Source organism: Carassius auratus, unplaced genomic scaffold (genome assembly GCF_003368295.1).
Source record: "Carassius auratus strain Wakin unplaced genomic scaffold, ASM336829v1 scaf_tig00215559, whole genome shotgun sequence".
Lineage (NCBI taxonomy): Eukaryota > Metazoa > Chordata > Actinopteri > Cypriniformes > Cyprinidae > Carassius > Carassius auratus.
The window spans coordinates 69,632-97,500 of NW_020528137.1; the positions used below are offsets into that span (position 1 = coordinate 69,632).

Genomic DNA, 27,869 nt, shown 5'->3' on the forward strand with positions numbered 1-27,869 from the left:
TTAAAAAGATGGAGCTCTTTTATTTCTCAGAGTAGTTCCTGCTCATTTACCTGTAAACATAAATACTTCAGAATCACCGGAGCGGCAACATTCATAATCTTTCCTAAACGGAAAACATTTACGTCACATGAAGAGACGATATAATCCTGATTATCCATAAAAATAAATCCATGTTTGATAAAGCATTAAAGTGCAGAGTGTTCAGAGCGGGTGGGTGATGAGAGCAGGGTCGCAGCTGTAGCGCAGACAGCGGTGAACATCCTGGGCTCTGGAGCGGCTCATGTGTGCAGACGCCTGCAGATCCTCCACCGAGCTGAAACACAAACACCATCACAGCAACACCTTCACCTTCACCGTGTCCTGCACTACTTCAGGAGGGTCAGGTGTGGACCACGCACCTGTTGATCATGTGACTGACGGAGCTGAAGTGATGGCACATGTTCAGTGCGCTGATGTAGCTCATGTGAGGCAGCGTCAGGTAGAACTGGAGAGCCTGCTGCCGGTGACCTTTGACCTCTAGGGGCACGCCGATGGCCTGACCTTTCCTCCGCTCCACCTGAGTGAGTTCGGTCAGTAGAGCGGCAGTGTCTTCTGGACCGTTACTGACCAGCAGCCGAACACCGGCCTTCACCAGCGCCGCCAGCGTCCCGTCATAACAGCGGCTGCGCTGAAACACACGCACCGCCTCACCTGAGCACACACACACACACACACAAGCACAGACGCGCACACACACAGAGAGACAGACACACACACACAGAGAGACAGACACACACACACACACACAGACGCACACAGAGACAGACACACACACACAGACACGCACGCACACAGACACACACACACAGAGAGACAGACACACACACACACACACACAGATGCACACAGAGACAGACACACACACACAGACACACACGCACGCACGCATGCACAGACAGACACGCACACACACACACACACACACACACACACACACACACACACACACACAGGAGATCAGAACGACCGTCTCAGGAACATTCACACAGTCTCGAAGAGAGAAAGAAGAAACTAGGGATGCACGATATTATCAGAACGTTAGGAGAATACACAAATAACATTAAGATTCTGTTTGTGATTAAATAAAGAAGTAATGTAACTATTCCTTTTTTTATATTATTAGCCTAAATAAGCGAAATACACGATTAAAATAAGGTAAAAAACTAAAAGAAACATGACTGCACTTTCTTTCGTGAGTACATTATCAGGAGATGTTTGTTGTGGCAGTGTTCTTCTGATGGTGAAGCGGTTCTCACCGGGTTTGCTGCGGTCTCTCTCGATGATCAGACACACGCGCTCGAACGCCGTCTGCAGACGCTGAATCCTGTCCTGCAGCCGTCTGCGGTTCTGCACGCCTGCGAGCTCGGACTCGCTCTGACGCTCCACTGCCATGCGGTTACTCACGATGAAGTCTGAGCTGGTCAGAGAGCAGACGTGAACCTGCAGGCCGTGTCTGAGACGCAGACGGGACACGACCTCTGACCCCCCGCTGATGCAGCGGCTGTCCACTAGCACTCTCAGAGGAGCGTCTGCGGCCGGCGGGGTCAGCGTCTGCGCAGTCACTGCGGTCCCCTGCAGACGGGGGATATATATATAAGGTTAGAGCTGTGGTTCAAGCACACACTGATCTGTAACAGCGCTCGTGTGATTCTCACCGGTCTCTCCGGGAGGAAGTGGAGCTCCTCAGACAGCGCCGCCTGATCGCTGAGTCTCTGCCGCTTCCTGTCGTCTCTGCTCTGGAGACGCTGCGGCTCTTTAAACACAGGAGCTGTCTGCTCTTCCTCCTCCTCTTCCTCACTGGAGTCCTGGACCCGGATGATCCGCGAGCGCTTGCTCGTCCCGTTCCTCTCCGCTCGGATCTGTCGGATCTGGACTCTGCGGCGCGTGGGGTACTGTTTCCTCCCGTCCACGAACGAGTCTTCATGGATCACCTCCACAGGCTCTTCATCACCGTCGCTCTCACCCTCCTCATCATCACTGCCATGAACCACAAAGCTGTCCTCTCCGTACGTCTCGTCCTGTTCTGGGATCTGAAACACAGTCTCCATTAAAACAGACTCAACAGTCACGCTTCCATCCGCATATTTTGATGTGCATTTAGGAATACAGCATGATATAAAATAAAGCTTCTGTCTGAACACTAATCCAGCATCTATGGGATGGAAACTCTAACCCTAAAGAAGATGTGCTGACTGTCACGATGTGTTTTCAGCAGATCTTTAACTCAGCAGCTCACCTGTGAGAAGATATCCACGTTGTGTTTGGGTTTAAAGGTCATGCGGAGCTGGTTCTGCACCGCTGGACTCCTCACAGACTTCAGATAGATCGCCTGCATCTCCGAGTCTGACCACCAGGACACCACACACAGAAATATACAGAAATCTCATTCACGGTTGCATGTGAGAAGCACATCTAATACAGGGAGAGATTACAACATTCAAAAGTTTGGGTCTGTCAGATTTTTTTGTGTGTGTGTGCACCAAAGCTGCATTTATTTGATCAGAAATACGGTAAAAATGGTGAAATATTATTCTGATGTAAATCATCTGTGTTCTGTGTGAATCTGTGTTAAAGTGTAATGTATTTCTGTGATGCTCCGCTGTATTTTCAGCATCATTCCTCCAGTCTTCAGTGTCACATGATCTTCAGAAATCAGAATAATATGATGATTTACTGCTAAACCGTGAGAGATTGTATTTTTGAGGATTCACAGATGAACAGAAAGTTGAAAGGAACAGCATGTTGTAATGGTTTAACAGCGGTCACATCTGATCAGTGAAATGCGTGGCTGTGGTGTTTGTGTCAGCGGAGGATCAGAGGAGAAGCAGTGGATCTCACCGTTCAGACCCTGAGAGCACTCAGTAGTGTTCACCACAAACCCCTGCAGCGAGTGATTCTGTTCATCTCCTTCATCTTCATCAGAGGAAACATCTTCATCTTCAGAGAGCTCCGCCTCCTCGTCCAGAAACTGCCGGCCCTCACGACGGACCTTCTACAAGACACAATCAGATCACACTCCTGACGCTCTCCTCAATGGCAGACTAAAAGTGCTGTACAGATAACGGTGAGGTGACGTACTGGAGGCTTCGTGACGTGATGCAGCTCCACAGATCTGGGCTGACGAACACACACGTCCTGAAAATCATCATCATCTGACAGCAGACCTCCATCACTGTCCTCAGACTGAAGAACAGAACGAGAGTGAAGCAACGAGAGCTAAAGCACCGTGAACACAAGCAGCACGAGGAGTGTACCGTGTTCAGCGCAGCCGCATGCTTCCGACGAGCCTGGACCGGAGAATCAACATCACTGCAGATCTGTGACACACACATATCCAAAAATGTGCATCAAAAATACCAGTATGGAAACACAGCTAGAGTCACATGACAAATCTGACCTCTGGAGAAACCACCGGATTGACTTTATGAGTCCTCAGATTCATCTCATCCTCGCTGTCACTGCTCAACACACCTGAAACACACACACACACACGCGCGCACGCACACACACACACACAATGTTCAAATGAAGTTCTAAGCAATGCATATTACTAATCAAACATTAAGTTTTAATTAGTGCTGTCGAAATTAGCGCGTTAACGCATTCGATTAATTTGAAATATTTAACGCGTTAAAAAAAAATAACGCAATTAACGCGGTTGCAGTTTTTTTTTATTTCCAGTTGTGGCCTATGTGTGTTCAACGTGCAAAGAAATATGGATAAGACCAAGGAAGGACTTTTAGACGGAAAGTTTCAGTATAAAACTCTGCCGGATCACTCTTCAGTCTGCCACAAGAAACATTACTCTTCATTTATCATGAACTCAAATGTCATTGTTTTAAAAAAAAAAACAAAAAACAATGACTGTAACAGTGCGTAAATCAGACCTTTCTGTAACGCTAACGTTAATAAGCTTAAACGAAAATAACGAAATAATTGTGTAGCGGAGTATTTTTTGTACACAGTGCCGCGAACTGTCAATCACTCCTGTGCGCGTGCATCACTGTCCTCCTCAGCTGCAGCAACTTGCGCTCTCTCTCTTCATCAAGCTTTAAAACAAAAAGGGGACAAAAAGATCATATTGTCTTTGTGCATAGGCTATAGATTAATTAGATAAATGAATATCTAAATTTGTGCCTTGCCGTCTACGGTATTTTTTTAAGAACTTAGAAAAAAGATGCTGCAGCCAATGAACATCCAGCGGGGGCTGCAGGACGACTCAACCTCCGCAGACAGTTTTTAATGTTTATCAGACAATAAATACTCAAGATTTTGCTTTAGTATAACTCACAACGAGTTTCACACACCTTCTCCGGCCACGTTGAGTTGTTGACACTTAACAGTGGGAAAAGCGACACATGCGCTATTCACTTGTATAATTTAAGGGTGAATGGGTAATGTAGTTTCTGCTCTGGGTGGGATGAATTAGGAAGCTTGCATTGTGAAGGGCGCTCTGAAAATCGGCAGTGCAGGTAAAAGATTAAAACCTCTATTAAAACAGATGTCCAAATGAGCGTACCGGTACGCTACAAGCACGTTCTGGGCGCACGGAGAGGTGGCGGTACGCTCAAGAGCTATATTTGGAAGTGGCAGTACTCTGTACCGGTGCATACCGGCCCACTTAAAGCACTGGCAATGACTATACTTTGGAATTTTTTTGCAGTCCACTTAGAATTCAACATGGAAATCATTTTTGTTTTTTTATTGGCATTGATTGTTTTGAAATTCAAATGGTACTTACATGCCTGTGTTTTTATTTCTGTAATAAATATGGCTTTCAAGCCAACAGTTAATTTGGAGGATATTGATGGTTTATTGCAGGTATGTTGTTTACATGAGAAAATCTGTGTTACAAGTTAAACAAAAATTCCAATAAACAATCATATTTTGAATTTAAATAGTTTCTTTGTCTTGAGTTTACATTAATTATTTACATTTTACATTTACATATCCAAAAAGTTTCAGTCTTTTAATTGCGTTTAATCGCGATTAATTTTAAAAAATTGTGCGATTAATTAGTTAATTTTTTTAATCGATTGACAGCACTAGTTTTAATATATTTACAGTAGGAGATTTACTAAATATCTTCATGAACATGATCTTTACTTAATATCCTAATGATTTCTGTCATAAAGAGAAATGTATAATTGTGACTCGTCCGTCTGAGACACTGATGCTGCGGGACACTGATGTCAGTATCCGAGGAGCCGGTCACCTGTGGATGAGGGCCGCTCTCGAGGCGTCGTGTGTGAGGATCTGGGCGGTGATGGACGCGAGCGCAGCTGATCTTCTGCTCTACGGGTCGCTGGAGGCAGGGTGGAGTGGTTTGGTGTGGAAGCGCTGGGTCTCGTCCTCCACTGATCTGAGACCAGCACCTGAGACACTCTCACAGCTGATGCACAGACGTCTGCTGACCCCAGATCAGTCGGTTCATCCTCCTCCGAGTCAAAGCCCAGGTCAAAGTTGACAGAGAAGAAGTCCTGCGAGTTGAACATTTCTGATCATGACAGATCGCGGTAATGGAATATGGTTTTATCATGATTTGTGGTAATGGGTTCATTCGTACCTGTGAGCCGCTGAAGCCCTGCTCGGATCCTCTGCTTCCGTCAGCAGGAGTCTGCTGCTTTCCTTCAGGTCCTGTGCTCCTGTCGGGCGTCTGCACATCAGGAACACTCATCTGGAGGAAGGCTTCATCGTCTCCGAACAGATCGACGCTCTCGTTGAAGCACACCTGGTCTTCCTTCGGCTCTTCAGCGTGGTCAAACAGCTGATCCCAGCCTGGAGAAACGGATCTCTGATCCACATCCTGCTCCTCTTCAACAAACGACGGCTCGTCCGCCATCAGGCTGAACGTCACCTGAAACGAGTCTGTTGGTGGACCGCTGAGGTTGGTGTGGATCTCTGGGAGACTGATCTGGCAGTGCTTCGGTGGAGATCTGGACAGGAGATCTCTGACGCTGGCGAGGACGGTCTGGAAGGCTGCGGTGGTCAGATTGTGACCCGAGCGTTTAGGACAGAGCTCAGGCGGATAGAACATGTGCTGAAGATCCTCTTCCTCTAACAGATCCATCAGATCCAGCTCTTCTGTGTTCTCTCCTCTCTGGTCTTCATCCAAGCAGTGGTCAGTGTGTGTGCGTCTCCTCTCACCATCAGCCGTGTTTGGTGTAGTCTTCTTCTGGATTTTCTCAGGATTTGGTTTTGTTGTTCCTCCAGCATCAACATCTTCTTTCTGCAGATTCAGCATGAGCTCAGACTCAGAAGTACAGTCGTCCTGTGAGGAGAGAAGATCAATGAGACACACACACACACACACACACACACACACACAAGTGACTGCATGTGTCACCCTGGAGCACAAAACCAGTCATAAGCGTGCAAAAAAATGGGTGAGTTTTTTTGCACCAATATCTTGAATTTTAGTGCATAACTGCACTTATATGTGTCAGCAGTTACTATGTGCACAGTAAAGTGGATCTTCTGTTTCGAAGGCAGTATTAGAGAATGATTGTGTTACTGAGACTAATCCAGTTCAGCAGATTGAGTGGATGATCTGATCACTGCAGAAACACAGCAGATCAATATCTGACCCCATCACACGCGTCTCCAGCTGCTGTTGTGACACGCTGAAGAATGGCGTGTCCAGTGTCTCGTGGTCATGACCCACTTCCTGTGGGCGGAGCTTATGTAAGAGTTCTGAGAAGCGTTGCATAAGAGCGTTTGTTCAGAGAGACGCTCAGATCACAGCGAGTGGAAACAGCCTCCAGCCGATCGTGACGTCACTCAGCACATCGTTTTACTGATATCAGATCCTCAAGTACTCTGCTGAGAATTAGGGAATGTTGACGCAACCTTGTCTGCTACAGAAAATATATATTTGATAAATATAACTTTAAATTTAAATAAATCACATATAAAGTTTTGGTTTGATGAAGGTGAACTGAAGACTTGTTAAAGAACTTGTTGAGACTCAGTAAAGAAAATCAAATATAGAAAGTAAACACTGTTGAAATAGTAAAATAAAATGCTGAAAATACAACTTTCAACCGAACTCATTTTACAAGCTTGAATATCTCTGCAATATCTCCCAAATACTAGAATAAGGAAATAACTTTTATTAATATCTGCCAGTGGACTAAAAAAACGACTTAACTCAAAGGGAAATCAGATCCATACATATATTTTGACAGATAATTATTTGTGTTTTAATCATAGACTCACTTTAATCAGTTTCTCAAAACTTCATAGCTTCATTTTGCATCTGCAGTAAATGATCTTGATTTAAGGATGTTTGATTCAGTTCACAGGAGTCATTTAAACTACTGGAAACGATTCAATGCCCTGGATGTGTTCATAGAGCTGGATGATCACTGTCTGCAAGCGGTGCATCACACACACACACACACACACACGCACACACACACACACACCCAGACACCCAGACACCCAGACACCCAGACACCCACACACAGACACACAGACACACACACACACACACACGTTTGTTTTTGTGTAAAGTGTGTTCATCCCATAGGTGTAATGGTTTTTATTCTGTACAAACTGTATATTCTATCTCCCTTCACCAACCCTACACCTAACCCTAACCCTCACAGGAAACTTTGTGTATTTTTACTTTCTCAAAAAAACTAATTCTGTATGATTTATAAGTGTTTTGAACAATGGGGACATGGGTTATGTCCTCATAAGTCACCCTCTCCTTGTAATACCTGTGTCATACCCATGTTATTATACACACACACACACACACACACACACACACAGGAAAGATGAAGCTCACAGCATCTGTCACTCAGAGCTCCTGGGAGTCTTCTACGAGCTCGTATGAAACACAGATAACAAATCAAACAAACACAGACGATCCATTTCTGAAAACCAATCCCGCTAATGACTGATGAGACGCATTCAGAAACAACACAGTGAGCAAACACAGATTCAAACACGCTTCACCTCAACAACTAAGACTCTGAGATCCGTATCAAGACATGAGATGTGTGTGTGTGTGTGTCACCTGCTCCTGCTGTCTCATGCGGTCGATCAGCTCCATGATGGAGGTGAAATGAAGGCAGCGGTCTGAGTGTCCGAGGCTGTGAGTGTGGAGCGGCCCGTTCTGCCAGTGTCTCCACTCCCAGAGAGAGAGCTCTCGGACGGGCCCCACACACGCTCCCTGCACACACACACACACACACACACACACACACACACACACACACTTAAGAATTAATGCATGAATAACAACTACCGTATTTTTCAGACTATAAGTTGCACCTAAGTATAAGTCGCATCAGTCCAAAAATACGTCATGATGGGGAAAAAACATATAAGTCGCATTTATTTAGAACCAAGAGAAAACATTACCGTCTACAGCCACGAGAGGGCGCTCTATGTGTTCAGTGTAGACTACAGGAGAACTGAGCAGCATAGAGCGTCCTCTGGTGGCTGGAGACGGTAATGTTTTCACTTGGTTCATGTCAAATTAATTTTGATAAGTCACACCTGACTATAAGTCGCAGGACCAGCCAAACTATGAAAAAAAGTGCGACTTATAGTCTGGAAAATACGGTATGCATCACATTATGTTCATTAGTTTCTAATAAAACTGTAATCCAGACGCATGGACATTTAATCTGAAACGCAAGGCTGAATATTAGAGTAGATCTCCAGTGAGCACAGGTTTACACTGATGTCTGGATGGTTCTCGCTGTATTCTGGTCTGTATTGACCTGCTCTGACGGCTGGTCTCTGAAGGTCAGAAAGGTCGATGGTCTGAAGACCGGCTGAGGTTCATCTGAAGACAGTCTCATGCTGGTCATCCACTCGGCCTCTTCAGCTGCGGTCAGAAACCCGTCGTCCTTCACACACTTCTGCTCTCCTCCTGCAGAACACACGAGACACACACACACACACTTCACTGAAACACAGTCACCAGGAGATCTGGCCTTCACAGACGACACAACCACATGATCTCTAACTTCACTACAGAAGTCAGCTAACATTCTCCAAAATATCTTCTTTCAGCCAAGCTGTGGAACAATTTACATTTTTGGATGAACTATCACTTTATCAATCACATCAAGTGCACTATCATAGAACAAGATGTTTTTTTACAGTATATATATAAAATGCATTAGATGTTGAAATGTTAACTCATGTAAACAGATATAATATGATTGTAAAGTGCAATGTTTTTGGAATATAAAGCTAAAATGTAGAAGATAAGCTGTGTTTGTAATGAGTTTCTCACAGATCCAGGAGCGTATGGTCTGTGATGTGAGGTGAGTACCGTTGATCTGCCGAGCGAGGGACGAGCGGCCGCTCTTCACCGGTCTGTGCTGGAACTGACCGCAGCTGATGTGCATCTTGTGCAGCCTGGGAGTGACCCCTGCGGGCAGCATGCGTGGACTGTGAGCAAACATCTGGAAGCTGTGCTTGTTTCCCATGATGCTCTTGTTGATGCTGCGCCGGTTGCTCTGGCTCTGGTTGTACGTCTGTGAGAGAGCCATACACACAACTGGTCATCCTCACCTGTGCTCTTCTAGTAGAATCAGATGCCATGGTTTTAATAATATTTTGATTTCTTTTTTTTTCTCCCAGATTTTTTTTTTTTTCATTTTAACTGTTAAATTATTAGTATTTACGTTTTTGTTTTATTTTTAAACCCGTCTATATATTTTGGATATGTTTATTTCAGTTTTAGTTTCTTTAAACTAAATAAAAAATAAGAAATGTTGCCTTAGCAAATACATTAAAAAATATATAAAATTTTATTGATTTTAATATATTTTATTTATTTCAGTTAATGTTTAAGGTTTATTATATGTAACAACATTTTACTCTTATGGTTTAATATCCCTCATTTAATCGAACTCTATTAATTACATTTGTTCTTTCAGTCATTTTGCTGTGTATTTGATTGTTTTACTGCTGTGTACTGCTGAGAGTGGTCTTCCTCACTCGTTCCTCGCGGCCCTCGGCCAGAATGACCACGATTCGTCCCTGACGCCTGCGTCCCGTGCGGCCCATGCGCTGGACCAGACGGATCGGACTCTTCTGAGCGTCGAAACACACGATGAGATCCACCTCACCGATGTCCAGACCCTCCTCACCCACACAGGTGGACACCAGCGTGTTGAAGCCGCCTTCACGGAAGCGCCGCACCACCTGCACACACACACACACACACACACACACACACACACACACTGTGAGCACCTCAACCATCCCCTGTTCTCACAGGTCTGGTGTGAACACGAGCTCTCGTACCTCCAGCTGCTCTTTCTGCGTGAACCCTCGAACCCCTTTCCCAGCTGACGCTTGACCCATGAAGGTCATGACCCTCAGCAGCGGCTGATGACGGCTCAACATCTCAGCGATCTCCTGCACGCTCTCACGGAAGGACGAGAAGATCATCACACGTGTGCTCACCTCAGCGGATGGCTTCGAGTCTGGACCAATCACAGCAGAGCTCAGTCACAATCTGACCAATCAGACTCAAGAAGAGACACACACACATGGCGAGGCTGTTTGATCTGGTCAGGTGATCTACCTGAGCTCGTGGTCCACATCTCAAAGTGCTGCAGCACGACCTCGTCCAGCTTCTGTAGTTTGGGGTGACTGTACACATACGGCTCTCCAGGATCTACAGACCAAACACGTCACACACCGTCTGCTCTCCTTTAGCTTTTTATGTGTTTTTTTTATAATTTATGCACAGCTCTTGTTTCCATCCAATGTTTTTTTTTTTTTTTTTTGCAATGCAATATTCTAAAAATGCACATAAAAGCAGAAACATAGCTACTTGTGTGTTAAAGAGCAGCAGGAACATTCTTCTGAACATCTGCTTTCACTGAAGAGAGAAAGGCATAGGAAGAGTAAATGATGACAGAATGTGTATTTGTGAGACCTCGGCTCGCTGTGGTGAACATGCTCTCCATTTCCCTGTAGAGATCCATGAAGACTGGACTCCTCTGGAGCTCGTTCCTCACGCGAGCCGACTCTGAGAAAACAACAAACACAGCTGAAGTGAAGAGCAGAGGAGCATCAGCGTCCGGCGACACCAGCGTGAGTGTCTGAGCACCTCTGGGTCCAGAGAAGATGTTCTGGATGAAGAGGAAGAGAGATCTGACGCCCATCTGCTGCAGTAACTCATAGCCGTGATACAGACTGATGCAGATGGAGAAATCCCCCTCGATCACGCCCTGCTGCGGACCCTGCTCAGACACACACATTCACTTCAGTACTGGATTACAGGACGGTGTGAGGATCTCTACTTCACTTATTATACTTCATTTCTGATTAGTAATATGCATTGCTAAGAACTTCATCTGAACAACTTTAAAGATGATTTTCTCAATATTTAGATTATTTTGCTCCCTCAGATTCCAGATTTTCAACTAGTTGCATCTCATCTGGTTTTGTGCTCCGGGGTCACATATGGTTTCATTATCTCAGGCTGATAAAACAAAAGTAAAAGCAAGAGTGTGTGCTCAAACACAGGTAAAGTGTGTGTGTGTGTGTGTGTGCACCTGGATGTGTGGCGGTGGGTTGCGTCTGAACTGTTCTCGGGACAGAATGATCTGGTATTTGGTGAGAGAGCGGAGGTCACGCTGATTCAACAGCCTCATCTGGGTCAGACGGGACGTGAACTTCTCCAAAACCTGCGGGAAAAACAGGCCACAGCTGTCTGAAAACCATTACAGCAGCACAATGCAGCACTCGAACGTCTGCTTTCAACACAATCACGTCTTCATCTGACAGACTCACCGAGTGTTTGCTGCCCTGCTGAGAAAACAGGGACATTACCAACAATCACTGCTGATTCAGGACAAACACAGACAATGCACGACGGTTTCCACAGAAATACTGCGCAGCTGAAGACACACATAAAGCGTTTCAGAATCAGTGTTTTCCTGTTCATTCCAGACTAATGATAATCCTGAACTTTCATCTGAAAATCTCCATTCACAGCATCACACAAACACAAGCAGCAGTTCAAGGACTAATGTGTGCATTTCTGGCTAAAGTGTGATCAAACTCAGGGGAGATTATTAAATTATCAAGCTTCTCAAAAACTGACCTGAAACACACACACACACACACACACACACACATACTGCTCTACATTTACATTCAGCAGATGCCTTCAGAAGAGCATTGATATGTAAGTAAGTGCTATGACAAATCTTGGTTAGTCGAATGCTACCCATAGCAAGGTTTATATATATGTGTGTGTATGTGTGTGTGTGTGTGTGTGTGTGTGTGTGTGTGTTTGTTTAACAAAATAAAAAACAAGTAAATAGAATTTAAAAAGAATAGAGAAGGCTGTTGTGTTAGAGGCTTTTTTAAATAAGGTAAGCAAGTAGAAAACGAATAAAGAGAGCAAGCGTTAGAGGGTCAAGTCAACAAATAGATAAAATAGAATTACAATAGAGAGTGCTAGAGATAGAGGGCAAATAAAGATGGAAGAGATGTGTTTTTCTATACACTGAAGCAGATTAACAGGAAAAACACAGTCACAATCTTCATTTATATACATGATTGCTAGTTAGAAGCATGAACATCTCACCATGGGCGAGGCTAGCCCCTTTTTAGGGGTGCTTCAGCACCCCTAAAAACGAGCTCAGCACCCCTAAAACTTGGAGTGAGTAATGTTGTTATTCTAATTTTTTTGTTCGTCTTTTACACGGATAAATAATGTCGAACATCATGAAAAATGAAAAAATGAAAATGAAAACATCCCAGCATAGCAAATGGTGTCATCCTCTTCTCTTCTTCTACTTCTCCTCTACCTGCACCGCTCAGCACGACCGTCATCCAGCGCGAAACACACGCAGAGTGAGATGTTGTGTTGTGATCGTTTGTGATGCAACTAAGTTGCTCCAAAGCTGTGTCTGACAGTTCTTTCCTTTTACCTAGAGTTGTTCCGATTCCGAAACCATATCGTTGAGTACTGGAGTCAATATCCTGAATCACCATGGTGGTACACCTATAATAAGTGTTTATTTTCGGACTATTTTAGTCCGGCGGGTCGCCGCCGCTGTGGAGTAGCACAGGACCTGGGTGACTCATCCATAGTCATTAACCGAGAGAAGTAACGCCGGTTACAATGTTCTTCCGCAAGATGCATGCAGTTCTGTTTATTAACTGCTAGTGTGTGAAACAAAAACAGAAGCGCGACAAATAAACTGCGTACCAGTGTAGTGCGTACGTGTGTCTCTGTAGTTAAAGTTTATCTTTAATTTGTTACTCATTTTAACAATCGGGAATCATGTAAACATGACGTCACGTGCATCTTTTCTGGTCAGTCGTCATGGAAACATGAAGCCCTGGCGTTTGGAGTGAAAACAAACGACGTATCACTGAAAACACTCACTGTGGCTTTTTTTAATGAATTGTTATCAATTCCTAGATTTATATCTGTTATTTTTCAGTTGTGGTTGACTATCAAACTAGACAATAAAAGAAAGTTTGATGTTTTTTTTGCTGTATTTATTCATTAACCACACACAGGATTTAACCTGAACCAGGCTTAACTCCTGAACTCCTAGCATTACTCTCTCTCTCTCTCTGTGTGTGTGTGTGTGTGTGTCTGTGGCCTGGCAGTGAGCAATGGACATACGAAAATTCTTTAAAAGAAAAAAGACAGATTCAGGTGAGAGACTAGGGACAGTCCATAATCCTTACCAGGTCAAGAAAATATGATCATATTACCCCAATTTTACAGTCTCTGCACTGGCTACCTTTTAAGTTCCGTATCAGTTACACATTATCATTAGCTCCAGCGTACCTAACTAGCCTTCTACCACGCTACAACCCATCACGCACCCTAAGGTCACAAAACACTGGACTTTTGGTCGTTCCTAGGATAGCAAAGTCCACTAAAGGAGGTAGAGCTTTCTCACATTTGGCTCCCAAACTCTGGAATAGCCTTCCTGATAATGTTCAGGGTTCAGACACACTCTCTCTGTTTAAATTTAGATTAAAAACACATCTCTTTCGCCAAGCATTCGAGTAAAGTATCTCTTAAATTGTGAGTGTAGTTGCATCTGTTCAAAGTTGCATTTTTATTCATTAGCTTGGGTTAAACTAATTTTACTCTGTTGGATCAGCAGCTCTGCTAATGATGTCTCTATGTGTTTCTCTGTTTCTGCTGGATCTTCATCCCGTGGTAACTAGGATTTACACAAGCTCCAGTCTGGATCCAGAACACCTGAGAAGAGATGATGCTGACCCTCAGAGGACCTCAGATGATGCTGACCCTGAATCAACAACAGAACTAACAAATATTGCTACATGTGTGACTGAATCATATAATAACTTAATTAATAATATTGATAGTTCATCGTCTAGCTGACTACGTCTTGTATTATTATTATTATTTTTTTTTCTAAAATCCTGTCAAATGTGCACAAACTACTAGCTACTACTAAATATTGTAGAAACATAATTTTCTGTAAAGTTTGCTTTGTAACGATTTACTTTGTAAAAAGCGCTATACAAATAAACTTGAATTGAATTAAATTGAATTGAATAATGACCTCTGTTTTTTTTTTTTTTTTTTCTGAAAAGTGTTAACCTAAAGTAACAGATAATGCAAACCAGCTGTTTTTGTATCAAATTACTTATCTAGGCAATGGTCCCCTGCTTTTATTATTATTATTATTATTTTCAAACTCACAAGCTTCTCTTGTGAAAGGAATTTGTAATTTAAAAAAGTTAAGCCCAATAATAATAATAATAAAGACATTTGAAATGACACGCCTCTGTGTGCCTTTTGATCATATCCTTAGAATCTGTAAATGGTCTCATGGTCTCATTTTTGTGACATGACAAACTGACCTCAACTCTCCTGCCTACAATATATTTGTGTATGATTGTCAGTGCCAAGGGAAAGAGAGGGAGATGGCGAAAGAGAAAGAGAAAGGGAAAGGGAGAGCATGCAGGAAGAACCAGGTGAGGAAACAACAACAATAAATTGACATATAGTGAATAGTGGCAAGCAAAACATTAACTACTCATACTCCTATACAAACTTATTGGCATTAAGTAGGCTATATTACATTTTTTTTTTTTTTTTTTACATTATTTTACACCACATTTTTTCATAATAAAGGAAGAGGAAAACAACAGGGAGAGTCCATAAGAGATGAAAGGGGAATTGACTAGTGAAAGAAATGAAGAGACAGAGGGAGTGCAACATACAGACCACCAAGACTGAGATAAAGGGAGCAAATATGTATGCCATTATGGCTGATGAGCAGAGATGTATAGTAACGAAGTAGAACTACTTCACTACTGTACTTAAGTACTAAAAGGCGGTATCTGTACTTTACTAGAGTATTATTTTTTTCTCCTACTTCCACTTTTACTTCGGTACATATTTTCGCTGAGTTTAATACTTTTACTCCGATATTTTTTTTATGTGCTGCATCGTTACTCGTTACAATTATAATATTGTTACGAATCATTCCATTACAAACCACTGCCAGAACTGTAGATGGCAGGTTTGATGAAGCTGGCACATCATTGAGCGAATCAAGCGAGACTGCGCGTGTTGACTGAACTGCTGTGAAGAGAGAGATGAACACCGAGCCGAGCCAGATAATGACTCGTTCACGAGTCAAGAACCGGTTGCATCGGTTCTCGGATGACCAGTAACGTTAGTTCTTTCTGACAGTTCGATTCAATAAACCAGTTGAAGATAACAGTTCACCGATTCTTTTGCGCTCGATGCAATGGCGTCATTGGCGTTGACTGCACATGGGCTCATAACATTAACACAGAATCAGTTCAGAATCAATCACCAAAAGAATCAGTTCGGTTCAGACGCTCTGTGTGTCGGTTTGCTTCACGCTAAATCACACATGCGCAGTATCATCAGCTCCTCGGTTCACGAATCGAACGCGTCTGACAGAAACGGTTCTTGACTCGTGAACGAGTAGTTATCTGGCTCGACTCGGTGTTCATCTTCAGTATTCTCTTCACAGCAGTTCAGTCAGTGTACTGTTTGAGTCAATGAATTACTCCGGGATATTGGTTTGTTTTAACTCAGAGGTAGTGTCAGACACATTAAACAAGTTAAGCTTAATTCATCTGTGGATTAATGCGTATTGGAGAAGCGAATTCAGTTCGATTTGGTGGACTGTTTCTAAAAGATCCGGTTACATCGAATGATTCGTTCGCGAACCAGATATCACAAACTGCTTTGTTTTTAACTGTCTTACAACAGACACGGAAGAGAAGACAATGCTGAATAAAGTCTTAGTTTTTGCTATTTTTGGACCAAAATGTATTTTCGATGCTTCAAAAAATTCTAAATGACCCTCTGATGTCTTACCTGTTTGAAACAACATGAGGGTAAGTTATTAATGACATCATTTTATTAATTGGGCTAACTAACCCTAGTAACCGTTTTTTGTTTACAAGAAGTTACAGTCAAAGGAACTGTAATTGTCCTTTAGGTTAATCATTTGAAATAGTAAAAACAATATGTTCAAACTTTTGACTACTTTCTTTAATAGCTACATAACACAATACTTCTACTTTTACTTTCAGTACTTGAGTAGTAAATTTTAAAATAGACTACTTGCAATACTTAAGTACAAAAAATGTTGAATACTTTAGTAGTTCTACTTAAGTGTGGTGCTTAAAGAGCACTTCAACTTCTACTCAAGTCACTTTTTTGATAGAGCACTTGTACTTTTACTCAAGTATGGGTCTCTAGTACTTTATACATCTCTGCTGATGAGGCCAGGGATGGAAAGACAGAACAGTTGACATATTGTTTGTTTTTGTGTAAAAAATAGGGTGGGTGGTAGCATTGGGGCTCATTGGGTGCTCAGCACCCCTAAAGCTCTGACCCTAGAATCGCCCCTGCATCTCACACTGTACTCTCTTCATCTGCGCGATTATTACAGAGCTGTCGGTGTGTGTATTTATACTCTTCTGCGCTGGGTGGGCGGAGCTTGTGCGGTCACGTGATCGCGACGCTGCTCTTAAACACGTCACGACCGTCGCGTCTGCAAAACAACACGTACGAACCGAACGCATTTAATAACGTGAGATTAACGATCGATCGCCGCGGGTCGCGGGCATGACGGCGAGATCCGTGTAAGCGCAGGTCAAGAGTGAGGCTTTCAGTATCGACGGTCACCGGATTCGGCGATGGATCCCGGCGGGTGTCGGATGAACGGCGGCGGAGGCGGTGATATGATCACACTGGAGGATCTGGAGTCTATGTCGGAGGAGCAGCTGTCAGACGGTCCCGAGGACGAGCAGGAGCCGGAGGAGGAGGACCAGGGGAGGCTCCTGCAGTACTGGAGGGATGTGGCCCGCGGGCACCAGGTGGAGGTGCCGACAGGTACAAAAACACATCAACCGCGGGGCGCGCCTCAAACACAGCCGCCTCACGAACTGCACCGCAGCGCCGGGGTTTCGCGCCAGATTAACGCTCGTTCCCCTCAGAGGCTCGAAATTCAGACTTTAAAACGATAAACCTCCAAATTCTGAGGAAAACAGTCAAAATGGCGGGATGTAAACTCTGGATTTTGAGGGAAATGTCAAAATGGCAATTACGAGTTTGTTTATTCCCTATTAAACCAACTGTTCTGAGGAAAAAGTCTGAAATATGAGAAAGGTTTCGATTAACGTTACATTTGTATTTTTATTCCATGGCTTCTTGTGGCTCATATCGATATAAAACACCGTAAACACCACAGTACAGAATAAAAAACAGTCAATTCAGCTTTACTCTCTATAGTGGATGTTGGTTTTAGCACAAAAAATATTTGATTATTAAAAACAATGAGGGAACGGAAGTATAATATAATTGTAATAATTTTCAGAAGGATTTCTGGAGCTTATGAGTAAACACTAACAACCAATCAGAATCGTCCTGATATAAATAGCTCGAGCATTTAAAGCGACAGGCGACAAAACTGCAACAACAGATGGAAACGGCCTGTTTGGTGTCTGTAAGAGGAAAAAACGAACTTTTTGAAGATATGGAATCTACCCATGCGAATAGATAAACACTTGTATATGTATCGTGGATGTTTTCTTTCCACTAGTCTGAATGATATGGAAGTGAAATGGCTCTAAATCTCCATGTTTTGTTTTGAGACTGTATGCAGCCAGTCAGGATTTTCCCATGATTCACGTGTGACCTACTTCAGCAGATTATCACCGAACGCCTAAGAACTGGGCTCTCTGCGTGTAATGGAACACAGCCGTTAGTGTATGAGAGAGACCCGTCTGTGCAGGGTTTGTTCTGTAGATCAGGTGACGTGTGTTTGTGGAGCGGAGATCTCTCAGAGATTATCAGCCTCGTCTGCTCCACACCAATGCCTTTCTAAATCCAGTCCAGTAAAGCGCTTTACACGACTGCACACGTGAAGAGCAAACATCAGTAACAATAAGAGATTCACTCCTTTCACTGATATGAACAGAAAAACTCTAGTCAACACTTTACAGTAGGATTTCATTTGTTTAACTGATTTATTATGAGGCAAATCATAAAGAACACAATTCATTAGTTCATTTCTACACGTACTAATTCCTTCTGAAGCAACGTGAATTAACGTTCAGAGACCTAGATGAGTAAGTGCTGTAATGATTGGTATTTTTATGATGCCTCATGCTAATGAACTAAATCTTACTGCACAGTGTGTTTAAACTGAGTCTGTAGTAAAACTATCCGCTGGTCTATCTTGTCAGAAGCGGTCAGTGTAGTGGTTTAGTGACCTTCACACCACACGGTTCAAATGAGGCCAATCTACTTCACGCATGACCAATCTTAACGATAATGAGATGACTAACTAGTAAGACTAGTCTAAGCAGTTTATCCAAGCATCCGCTCATGGTTAACACTGTGATGGTCAAACTCAGAGCGATTCTGTGAATAAGACGGATCCAGGATCAGTCGAGTGATTGAGCTTTTGTAAAATAAGTTTAATTGTGAATAAAAACTAGGCCCTTGAAAGGGGGCAGAAAACTAATTGTAATACAACATTTCAAAATAAGAGTCTGTAGGTTCCACATTATGCAGTATTTTTTCAGCTCGTTATTGATATTTTGTTTACGCATTTAGTCGTATCACAACTTATGTACACAATTAAATTTAAAGTATTAATTCCTCTAATTATTAAATCAAACAGTTTGAAGTAAAAACAAATAAAAACCTAGTGTACTTTTTGGATTCAAATTAATTTAGCTTGGTAATGTCTCATCATTTTATAAAGTAAAAACATTATTCGGTAGATTCTTATTGTGCTTCTGATGTGTTTCTAAATTTGTCAAATTAAGAGCAGAAAAAGACGACTGTATATCTCATCTGTTCATATGTACGTGCTGACTGATGTGTAAATCTGAATTCACCCACGCAGAGGGTTCTGGGTAATCTGACTGATGCAGTGTTTGCTGTCGCTGCTCGTTAGCGTCCCGCGGTGCAGACGTGCGGCTAACGCTCGGCCAGAGAGCCCCTCGTGATCAGTTCACAGCGAGAGGAAATGTCAGCCAAACCCTAACATCATGACACAGTCACAATACACAAGGCTTCAGTGTGATGAAGGAGAATCTGAACGCTGATGTCAATCTTCCACAGACATGGCTGAACCCATCCATCAGATCACCACCAATAACGAGGGCACACACACACGGGAGCAGGTGCCCTACACACTCCTCACACGCAAGGAGAAGGTGCGTACATCTGACCAATCAAACACACCGTCACACTAGCACAGCTAGAGTCATCAATACGAGTGATGCATGTGATCAAACACGGCTGCCTGAATCTGACATGACCATAATGAAATCAAGTCACTTTTTGATTGGCTGCTGAAATCATTAGACTCCACCTACTTCCACTAATTGACACTTTCCACAAAAGCCAGGAATGAACCAGAGCTGGAGGCAAAAACTCCACTTGATGGGATAATAAAAAGGGCTCAGATGTGACAAATTTGCTGCTAAAACTGAATATTATGAAACGTAAGAGAATCTTCAGAAGCTTAACTGCATCAGAGCATTTCAATCTAACCAACATCAAACACACAAGATGACAGCACAGCTCAAAGTTAACATTTACTTCTCGGAATTATTCACCAAAGATTTAACCTTAAGATTTAATCAGATTTCATCTGTGTATAATTTGACAGAAAACACAACATTTGTTAATCAATGCTTGTTTGCAATTCCTGAAGGCTCTGGAATAGACTCGAGTTTGGTCTCTTTCTAAAGAACACACAGAAGATTATTGCTGAAGTGAAACAAAGTTAGAAAGGTTTACAGCAAAGATAATGTAGTGTACTATATTTATATTATTTTATGAGGTAAACAAAGAATGTAGAAACAAGTGACCTCTTCTAAATATTCAGACATAGACACCCTTTCAAAATGAAACCAAGATATAAGACCCATCCTTTCACTGCTTCTGTCCCCAGGATACATCAACCCTTTAAGGGTTAAAAAAGTCAAACTATTACAGCAAACCAGATCCTCTCTCTTGTATCTGCATGTGTTTGATCAGCTCCTCCAGTGACTCTGTGTTTGTTTGGTGTTTTGGGATGGTTCTGACTCTCTGTGTGTGTGTGTGTGTGTGTGTGTCGTAGTGCGGCGAGGTGGTGTTCGAGAAGCGTCACTATGAGAAAGCGCACTGGGCCTGCATCACGGTTCACGAGGACACGTATGAACAGAGCATCTGCTACGGCTTCATGAAGATCATGAGATACATCTGCCAGCAGAACTCAGCAGGTCTGTAAACACTCCTGCATCACACACACATCTAGCAGCATCACACACACATCCAGCATCACACACACAGTTGAGCGCTGCGTCACGTCAGATCCCAAACACACTCGTCTGTTCTTCTGCAGGACGTTATCTGGGGCTGACGATCCCGATCGTGACGGTGGTGCGCACCGATGAGACACACAGGACTCTGTCGCGAGCCGTGACCGTAGCGTATTACCTGCCCCCCCCGCACCAGAGCGAGCCGCCGCGGCCACACGACCCCGAGATCATCATCGAGCAGTGGCCTGCTGCGGTCGTCTACACCCGGTGAGAACCCTCCTCCTCTCACTATCACTGACACACAGCACCGTTACAGTAATGCTCTTACACTGCAGGTCATGTGGTCAGACGAGTGAAGAACAGCTGACCACAGAGCGCTTTACATCAACCGTTATTCCTGCATCGGCTGACTCTTAAAACTCTCTTACATATTGTAGAAATGGTTCCTGGTTCTTAAATAAAAATGAGATTTGATGAGAATAATAAACAGTCTGAATCATCTGACTCCCACTGTAAGTGTACTACGGTAAACATGACTAACTGAGGGACGAGTCGAATGATGTGAACTGGTTTTGAGCTAGCGTCTGTGTGTCATGTGACTCAGGGCCTTCACGGGGGCCACGAACGAGCTGACCATCCTCCACGAGATCAGCAGTCTGGCCGAGGCTCTGGACCGTCCAGCCGTCTGCGTCAGCGACTCCTTCATCATAGCTGGATACACCAACCCCGCGGCGGCCCACCGGCAGAACGAGATCTGGTTCCTGGAGCGGCCCTGAGCCTCCCTTACCCACAGTCCTCTGCACCTCTGGGTCATCCTGTAGTTCCTGAGTGCTGACCGTGTTTCTGTGTGTCACACTGAGTGTAACTGGATGTCAGTCACTCTGTGAAACACTGTTGCTGTAAGACAATCATCACGTCTCCCCTCTTCTGTCTGTCTCTCGCTCTACTAGTGATGATCAACATATAGATGCACATATATTAATATAATATTGTCATAGTGCTATTTTTGTCAAGTATTTTTCCAGCTTCTCTGTCACGAGCACAGATGTCAAACGAGCACAGTGAGAGTTTTCTGAATGAGCTGATCTCTGATCAGGGTCTGACGGCTGTGAATGTAAACGCTCGTATAGACACTACACCACTGTGAATGCTTCTGTTCACATTTCTGTTCTGATCTGAATAAACTATTACTGAATCACACCATGGCTGATGATGTCACATCAACTCCAACCAATCAGAGTCAACAAACCTGAATCCACACAGAATGACAGAGTTCAGGGTTAGAGCCAGGAACACAGATCCTCATCCACTACACACACAGAGCTGCAGAAGGGCAGATAAAGCCACAAATATTTACAACTCTCAAGACTATAAAATAATTATATTTGAAGTTTAATTCCATTTATTTGAATGACTGATCTTTTTGGAACGGATGCATTAGTTTAAAATCTCATGGGGACTTCAAACTTTATTTTAAATACTACAATTATATATTTATATTTTAGAATTTCTGTGGAATTCTGGAGGTTTCTTTTTTTAATGATTAATCATTTTTGAAATTGAAGTTTTAACTCAATCCGATGGGGACTTAAAAAAACAAAACATTATGATAAGATTATTGTAAATAAACCCCTGCAGCAGATGAAGCAGCTGAAGCGTGATACAGCAGAGCGTTCTGACAGATTCCAGCGCTCCGGTGAGACGTGGATAAACCCAGCAAACCTTGAATAAAGCACTGCAGACGTGTGATGCTGATCTGAGCCCAGCAGAGGACCCCAACACACACAAACACTGTCATAGCCCTATCATCATCACTGCTCTGATGAAACACACAACAAGCACAAGATTATAGAAATCACTTCACAAACACTGTTTCGAACCACTGAGAGTTCAATACCACAGCAAAAATCCCTAGCCAAAATAAAACGACAGCCAGAGGATAAAAACAGATGAAGCAGAGAGCAGTGATAGCGGAGGTGTACCTGCAGGTATCTGGTCTGATACTGTGCGAGCGTCTCTCCCGGCGGCACCACGATCTTCTCCAGACTGCGCTGATGGACGTGTGTCTGGACGTCTGGACTGTCCTCCGATCGCAGCTCGATGTGAGAGATCAGGAGGTTAGAGATCACCTGCTGCACCGCCTGAAACACACACACACACACCTGATGGACTTCAGCTCAGCACTGCAGTGAATGGGTGCCGTCAGAATGAGAGTCTGATAAAAACATCACAATAATCCACAGCACTCCAGTCCATCAGTGAACATCTGGAGAAGACAAAAGATGAAACTAATCCAGCATTAAGATGATTTTAACTCAAATAATCCATAATAACACTTCCTCCGGTGGAAAAGTGGTCTGAATGAGGAGAGAAATCTGCGCAGATCAAGCAGCGTTTAAACAGATCTAAACTAATCTGTGAGAGACAACAGGAGATGCACTTTTTCACCAGAGGATGTTTTTATCAGCTGTTTGGACTCTCATTCTGACGGCACCCATTCACTGCAGAGCATCCACTGATGAGACACTGATGCAGTGCTGCATCTCTCCACATCTCACCTTGATGTCTCCTCCAGGTGTGGCGCTGAGCGCTAGAACACGGAACTGCTGCGTTTGGTTGCTCAGCTCACGAATCACCTGCAGAACACACACGAACCATCAGAACTGATCTCCCATCATGCACTGTGTCTCAATCAAGCAGGTGACGCTCTACCTGACAGTACGCGTGGTTCCCGGTGGCCTTGTGGGCCTCGTCGATCACTACACACCGGACGTGTGCGGCCGGACAGGAGTTACGGCTCAGATCGTTCACCATCACCTGAGGAGTCAAGAAGAAGACACGCTTGGATCTCCAGAGCTCCCTCCGCTGCTGCGCTGCCGTCGAGCCTAGAGCGCACACACACACACAGAACACACACACACATCAGCATCGAGTCTGTAACTTCACCTCGTCTCAGAATACATTTATTACACCAGATTAATGTAAACACAACCCACTGTGAACACCCTCCTGATTAACCTTTTGTAATCTCATGAATGATTGTTTTAGGTTCAAGTGTGTGAGGATTTGGTAACGAGCAGAGTTCTGTTTCTAAAGCATGCAGCGCCATCTGCTGTCCATTCGGAAAATCTCAGAAATGTTTCTCGAGTCTCGATGCATTATTTATTCTCCCAGCCCTAACCAACATACACTTCACACAATCCAGTCATGATTACAGGTTCAGCAGTTTATGGAGAACCAGCACCTTCTAGTGGTGAAGAAAATATTTAAATAACAGATAACATTACAATTATTTTAACAAATAATAATATTAAACAGTACATTTTAAATAGTAGTTTAAATAATTGAACAGCAAATTAATAAAAAATCATAATAAATATTAATATTACGAATAAGAAAGACAATAATATCACAAAAAGGTTATTTGTTTATAAGCCTGTGAGTTCTATGCCATGTAATTTTAGTATCACTGATATAATGTTATTGTTTTTTTATTAATACTTGTTTTAATTTTTAAATTATTTTCGTTTTAATTTTAGATGAAGTTAAAAAAAAGTTCTATTGTGCATTTTTGGATTTCTATTTATTGTAAACATGTCTATTATGTATCTACCATTTATTTTAAGTAGTTTCTATTCAGTTTCATTGCACTGTTAATTATTTTAAAACACTACGTTTTGTACGGTTTTAATTGTGGTTGTAGTTAACATTATTAAGCCTGGTTATTTGACATTAAATAGAATAAATATTTTTATATTCCTCTCCTTTGTGGATTCTAAGTTAAATGATCAATTTTGTTACTAAAACCTCTGATATCTGACTGCTTTAGTTTTTTTTAATTGGTGTAATAATGCAAATCAGTGTCCCTGCAGCACAGAAGCAGTCATCAGTGTACATTGTAAGTAATTTATCCATCATTTTAAGAAATGGCTTCTTCATAACCAACAATATTTATTTTGATAAACTGAGCAGCCCTGTTATTTTCCTTTAATGTTAAACTGGATTTCCTTCATGAACTCCTGCACTAGAGTCTGGTCCCCATGACCCCTGAGGTCATGACCTTGTGTGTTTGCTGACCTGTGAGCTCGGCCATGTGTTCCTGTGGGATGCCCATGACCCCGTGGCAGGCCTGGATCTGCTGGGCCACCAGGGGTTTGGTGGGAGCCATGAAGACGATCTTGCCGGCGGGGAACCAGCGGTAGAAGTTGTACATGAGCACGGAGGCGATGAAGGTCTTTCCGAGGCCGGTGGGGAGACAGACCAGTGTGTTCTTCAGCAGCGCCGCCTCCGAGATCCGCAGCTGGTACTCACGGAGAGGGAAGTTAACGGGGTAGATCCAGACGCGGCCCGCCGAGGGGTCGAAGCCCAGCTCTGGAGCAGCCTGCAGCGAGCGCTCGGCCTCGTACACAGCCACCAGCATCACATCATCATCATCCTCCTCCTCCTCTTCATCAGGAGCCGCTGACGGAGCTGGAGCAGGCTCTGTGACACATCATGTTTGTTATGAAATATGTTCCAGAAACAGAGCAGCTTTCAGTTAGAGCTGGGCGGTAAAGCGAAGAGATACAGTATGATGATGTAACCATAATTTAATAATCACAGATTCTGTAAAAGTGTTGCGTTTGGGGTGAAACGCGCTCCTGCTGTTGGGGCTAAAGACAGTAATTAACAGGATCATTAACAGAAGAGTGACTGGTCCATGTGTTGACATGACAAGATTCAGAAAGTAAATATCATATTTTATATTATTTGTGAGTCCATGTTAATAACCTCCATGTTTAGAACGAAACCAGCATCCTTAAAAACATGAATCATATGTAATAAAACATCATTAGTGTACTGTTTCCCAGTGTGAGAGTGTGTGTGTCTCTGTGTGCAAGTGTGTGTGTACACACCTGGTTTGCGGCCCCAGGTCTGGAACAATGTTCTCTGATTAGCGTTCATTGTAGAATCACCTCATCTTCAGCTTATTAACTCACAAACGCGGATAAATCCTGTCCGAGCGAACATCAGACGCGCTGAAGCTCGGTGTGTTTATTAACGATCATAACCGACACAAACGCGGTTTTTAATTATCGAAACAAACGTAAACACAGCAGAAAGCGCGAAAAAGGCGACTCGAATGTGGCGCGGACGGCTGACGTCACCGTGCGTCAAAGAGCGTGCGTGCGCGTGCGCGTGCGCATGCGCAGACGGGGAACGCGTGTTCAGACGCCTGCGACGTTCGCTTGAGCGAAATCAATAAAAAGCGCAATCATCTGAATACGATTGTTTTATCGCTGTATTGATTATATCATGAGGTAACCTCAGTGAAAACTACTGTTAAAATAATTAAAAAAGTTCTACAAAACTTGATTTAATCACGGTTTCTTATATAAAATTTATTTTATTCCAGACTCAACATTTAACGTTTAGGTTTATAAATCTTTACTTTAATAGTGGTTAGAAAATGATAGAGTCAATGTCCTAGAAACTAAATATTTGACACGTTTATAATGTAGTTTTGTTAATAATGCAACACGTAATAATAACAATAGGGCTATTAATAATAAATAATTTTTTATATTATATTTTAACTCTACTATTCTTTAAAATCTAATAGATTAGGACGAATTGTACAGAGTCGATATAATAGAAACTGAATAATCTCCAGGAAATAATTTACACATTTATAATACAGTCAGGGGCGGATCTAGAAAAATATTGATGGGGTGGTGAGAAGAGGGCAGGAGTTTTTGAGGGGTGGCAACATATGGCAGACGTATATATACTGAATTTAGTCACAGTTATCACAGTTTGATGATAAATATATGTACACACTACAAAAGGACACAGGCTATCATTTACAAACTTAATCTCATGCAATCAATGTCTTGCATTTGAAACAGTTCATATAAGGAATAAGTGACCAGACCCCATAAGCCCCACACACTCACTAATGCATACAGTATGCATCCACATGTCATTAAGAGCATTATAAAAGATTCAGTGTTATCAATATGTCAATTTATTATAAGAAACACAAGACTTTAACAGCCAATGACATCTATGAAAACTTGTGTGATATTCCTTTAAAATAATGTTTTAGTATATCTTTTAAGTATATTTTACAGTGCAATATCTTAAATAATTTCTTTGAGTTAGACCAAACTTTTATTTTGGTGGGTTGTAACCAGAGTTTCTGTGTTTATTAATAAACTATTAATTATTAGCTATTAAGCCTACTTGAAGTACAGCATACTCTACTGTGCAATATTACTATATTTCTGTTTGAATTTCTTCAAGTTATAACGAGATTTATTTTGCCAGGTTGTCATAAAGACATTGCCGTTTCTGTCAGTCTGTGTATACGATACGAATGAATGACGATAGTTTTATCAAAAGAAATGGTGAAATCCTCTCATAGCGCGCTGACGTACACATGTGTAGCATACATCATGTGTTAATATAGTGAAGAGCTGAAAACTGTGTGTGTGTGTGTGTGAGTGTGTGTGAGTGTGTGTGTGTGTGTGTGTGTGTGTGTGTGAGTGTGTGTGAGTGTGTGTGTGTGTGTGTGTGTGTGTGTGTGTGTGTGTGTGTGTGTGTGTGTGTGTGTGTGTGTGTGTGTGTGTGTGTGTGTGTAGAGCACACATTCCCAGAGACGTGTATAACAACACCTTCAGGGCGGCTGCTGTCCAAATGTGTGCCCTGAGCAGGAGTGTATTGTTGTGCCCCCTTCCTCAAATATGAAATAAACACCTACTATAGGGGTGAAAAAAGAACTTTAATCAAATAAAAACTAAATGAATAAATTGTATCATTTACAATTCACGATTGTAGCTCTCCACATTTACCTGTGGCTATAACTTTATTATGACTCTAATTTATTTTATAGTCTCAAGGATTCAGAAATCATGCAAAAGGAAACTAAGCAGTTTTACTATGATAAAACCATGGTTTATTTCTGTAAGGGTTGTGATATGCACGTTTTTTGTTGAAGAAATTATAAAGGCTGTGTCATCTATAGCAAAAAGGTGGCCAGAAATGAA

At 42.7% G+C, this 27,869-nt stretch overlaps 2 protein-coding genes across 2 annotated transcripts; one reads left to right on the plus strand and one right to left on the minus strand.

The window, feature by feature from the left end:
- LOC113094963 (Fanconi anemia group M protein-like) lies at window positions 1–25,998 on the minus strand. The gene is made up of 25 exons (XM_026260549.1): window positions 25,737–25,998; window positions 24,919–25,323; window positions 23,554–23,726; window positions 23,400–23,477; window positions 22,824–22,982; window positions 11,580–11,711; window positions 11,132–11,264; window positions 10,958–11,050; window positions 10,601–10,693; window positions 10,318–10,499; window positions 10,009–10,215; window positions 9,338–9,542; window positions 8,778–8,929; window positions 8,066–8,221; window positions 5,606–6,310; window positions 5,255–5,519; window positions 3,437–3,510; window positions 3,294–3,356; window positions 3,118–3,222; window positions 2,878–3,031; window positions 2,276–2,382; window positions 1,695–2,069; window positions 1,296–1,611; window positions 399–690; window positions 1–313 (listed from the first exon to the last, which is right to left on the minus strand). The coding sequence occupies exons 1-25, from the start codon at window positions 25,783–25,785 to the stop codon at window positions 202–204; spliced, it is 4,785 nt and encodes a 1,594-aa protein (XP_026116334.1). The 5' UTR covers window positions 25,786–25,998; the 3' UTR covers window positions 1–201.
- LOC113094967 (heme-binding protein 1-like) lies at window positions 17,050–22,041 on the plus strand. The gene is made up of 5 exons (XM_026260556.1): window positions 17,050–17,413; window positions 19,655–19,749; window positions 20,661–20,802; window positions 20,925–21,108; window positions 21,446–22,041. Exons 1-5 carry the CDS (start codon window positions 17,218–17,220, stop codon window positions 21,615–21,617), a joined length of 789 nt encoding a protein of 262 aa, XP_026116341.1. The 5' UTR covers window positions 17,050–17,217; the 3' UTR covers window positions 21,618–22,041.
- Window positions 25,999–27,869: the final 1,871 nt, after the last annotated feature.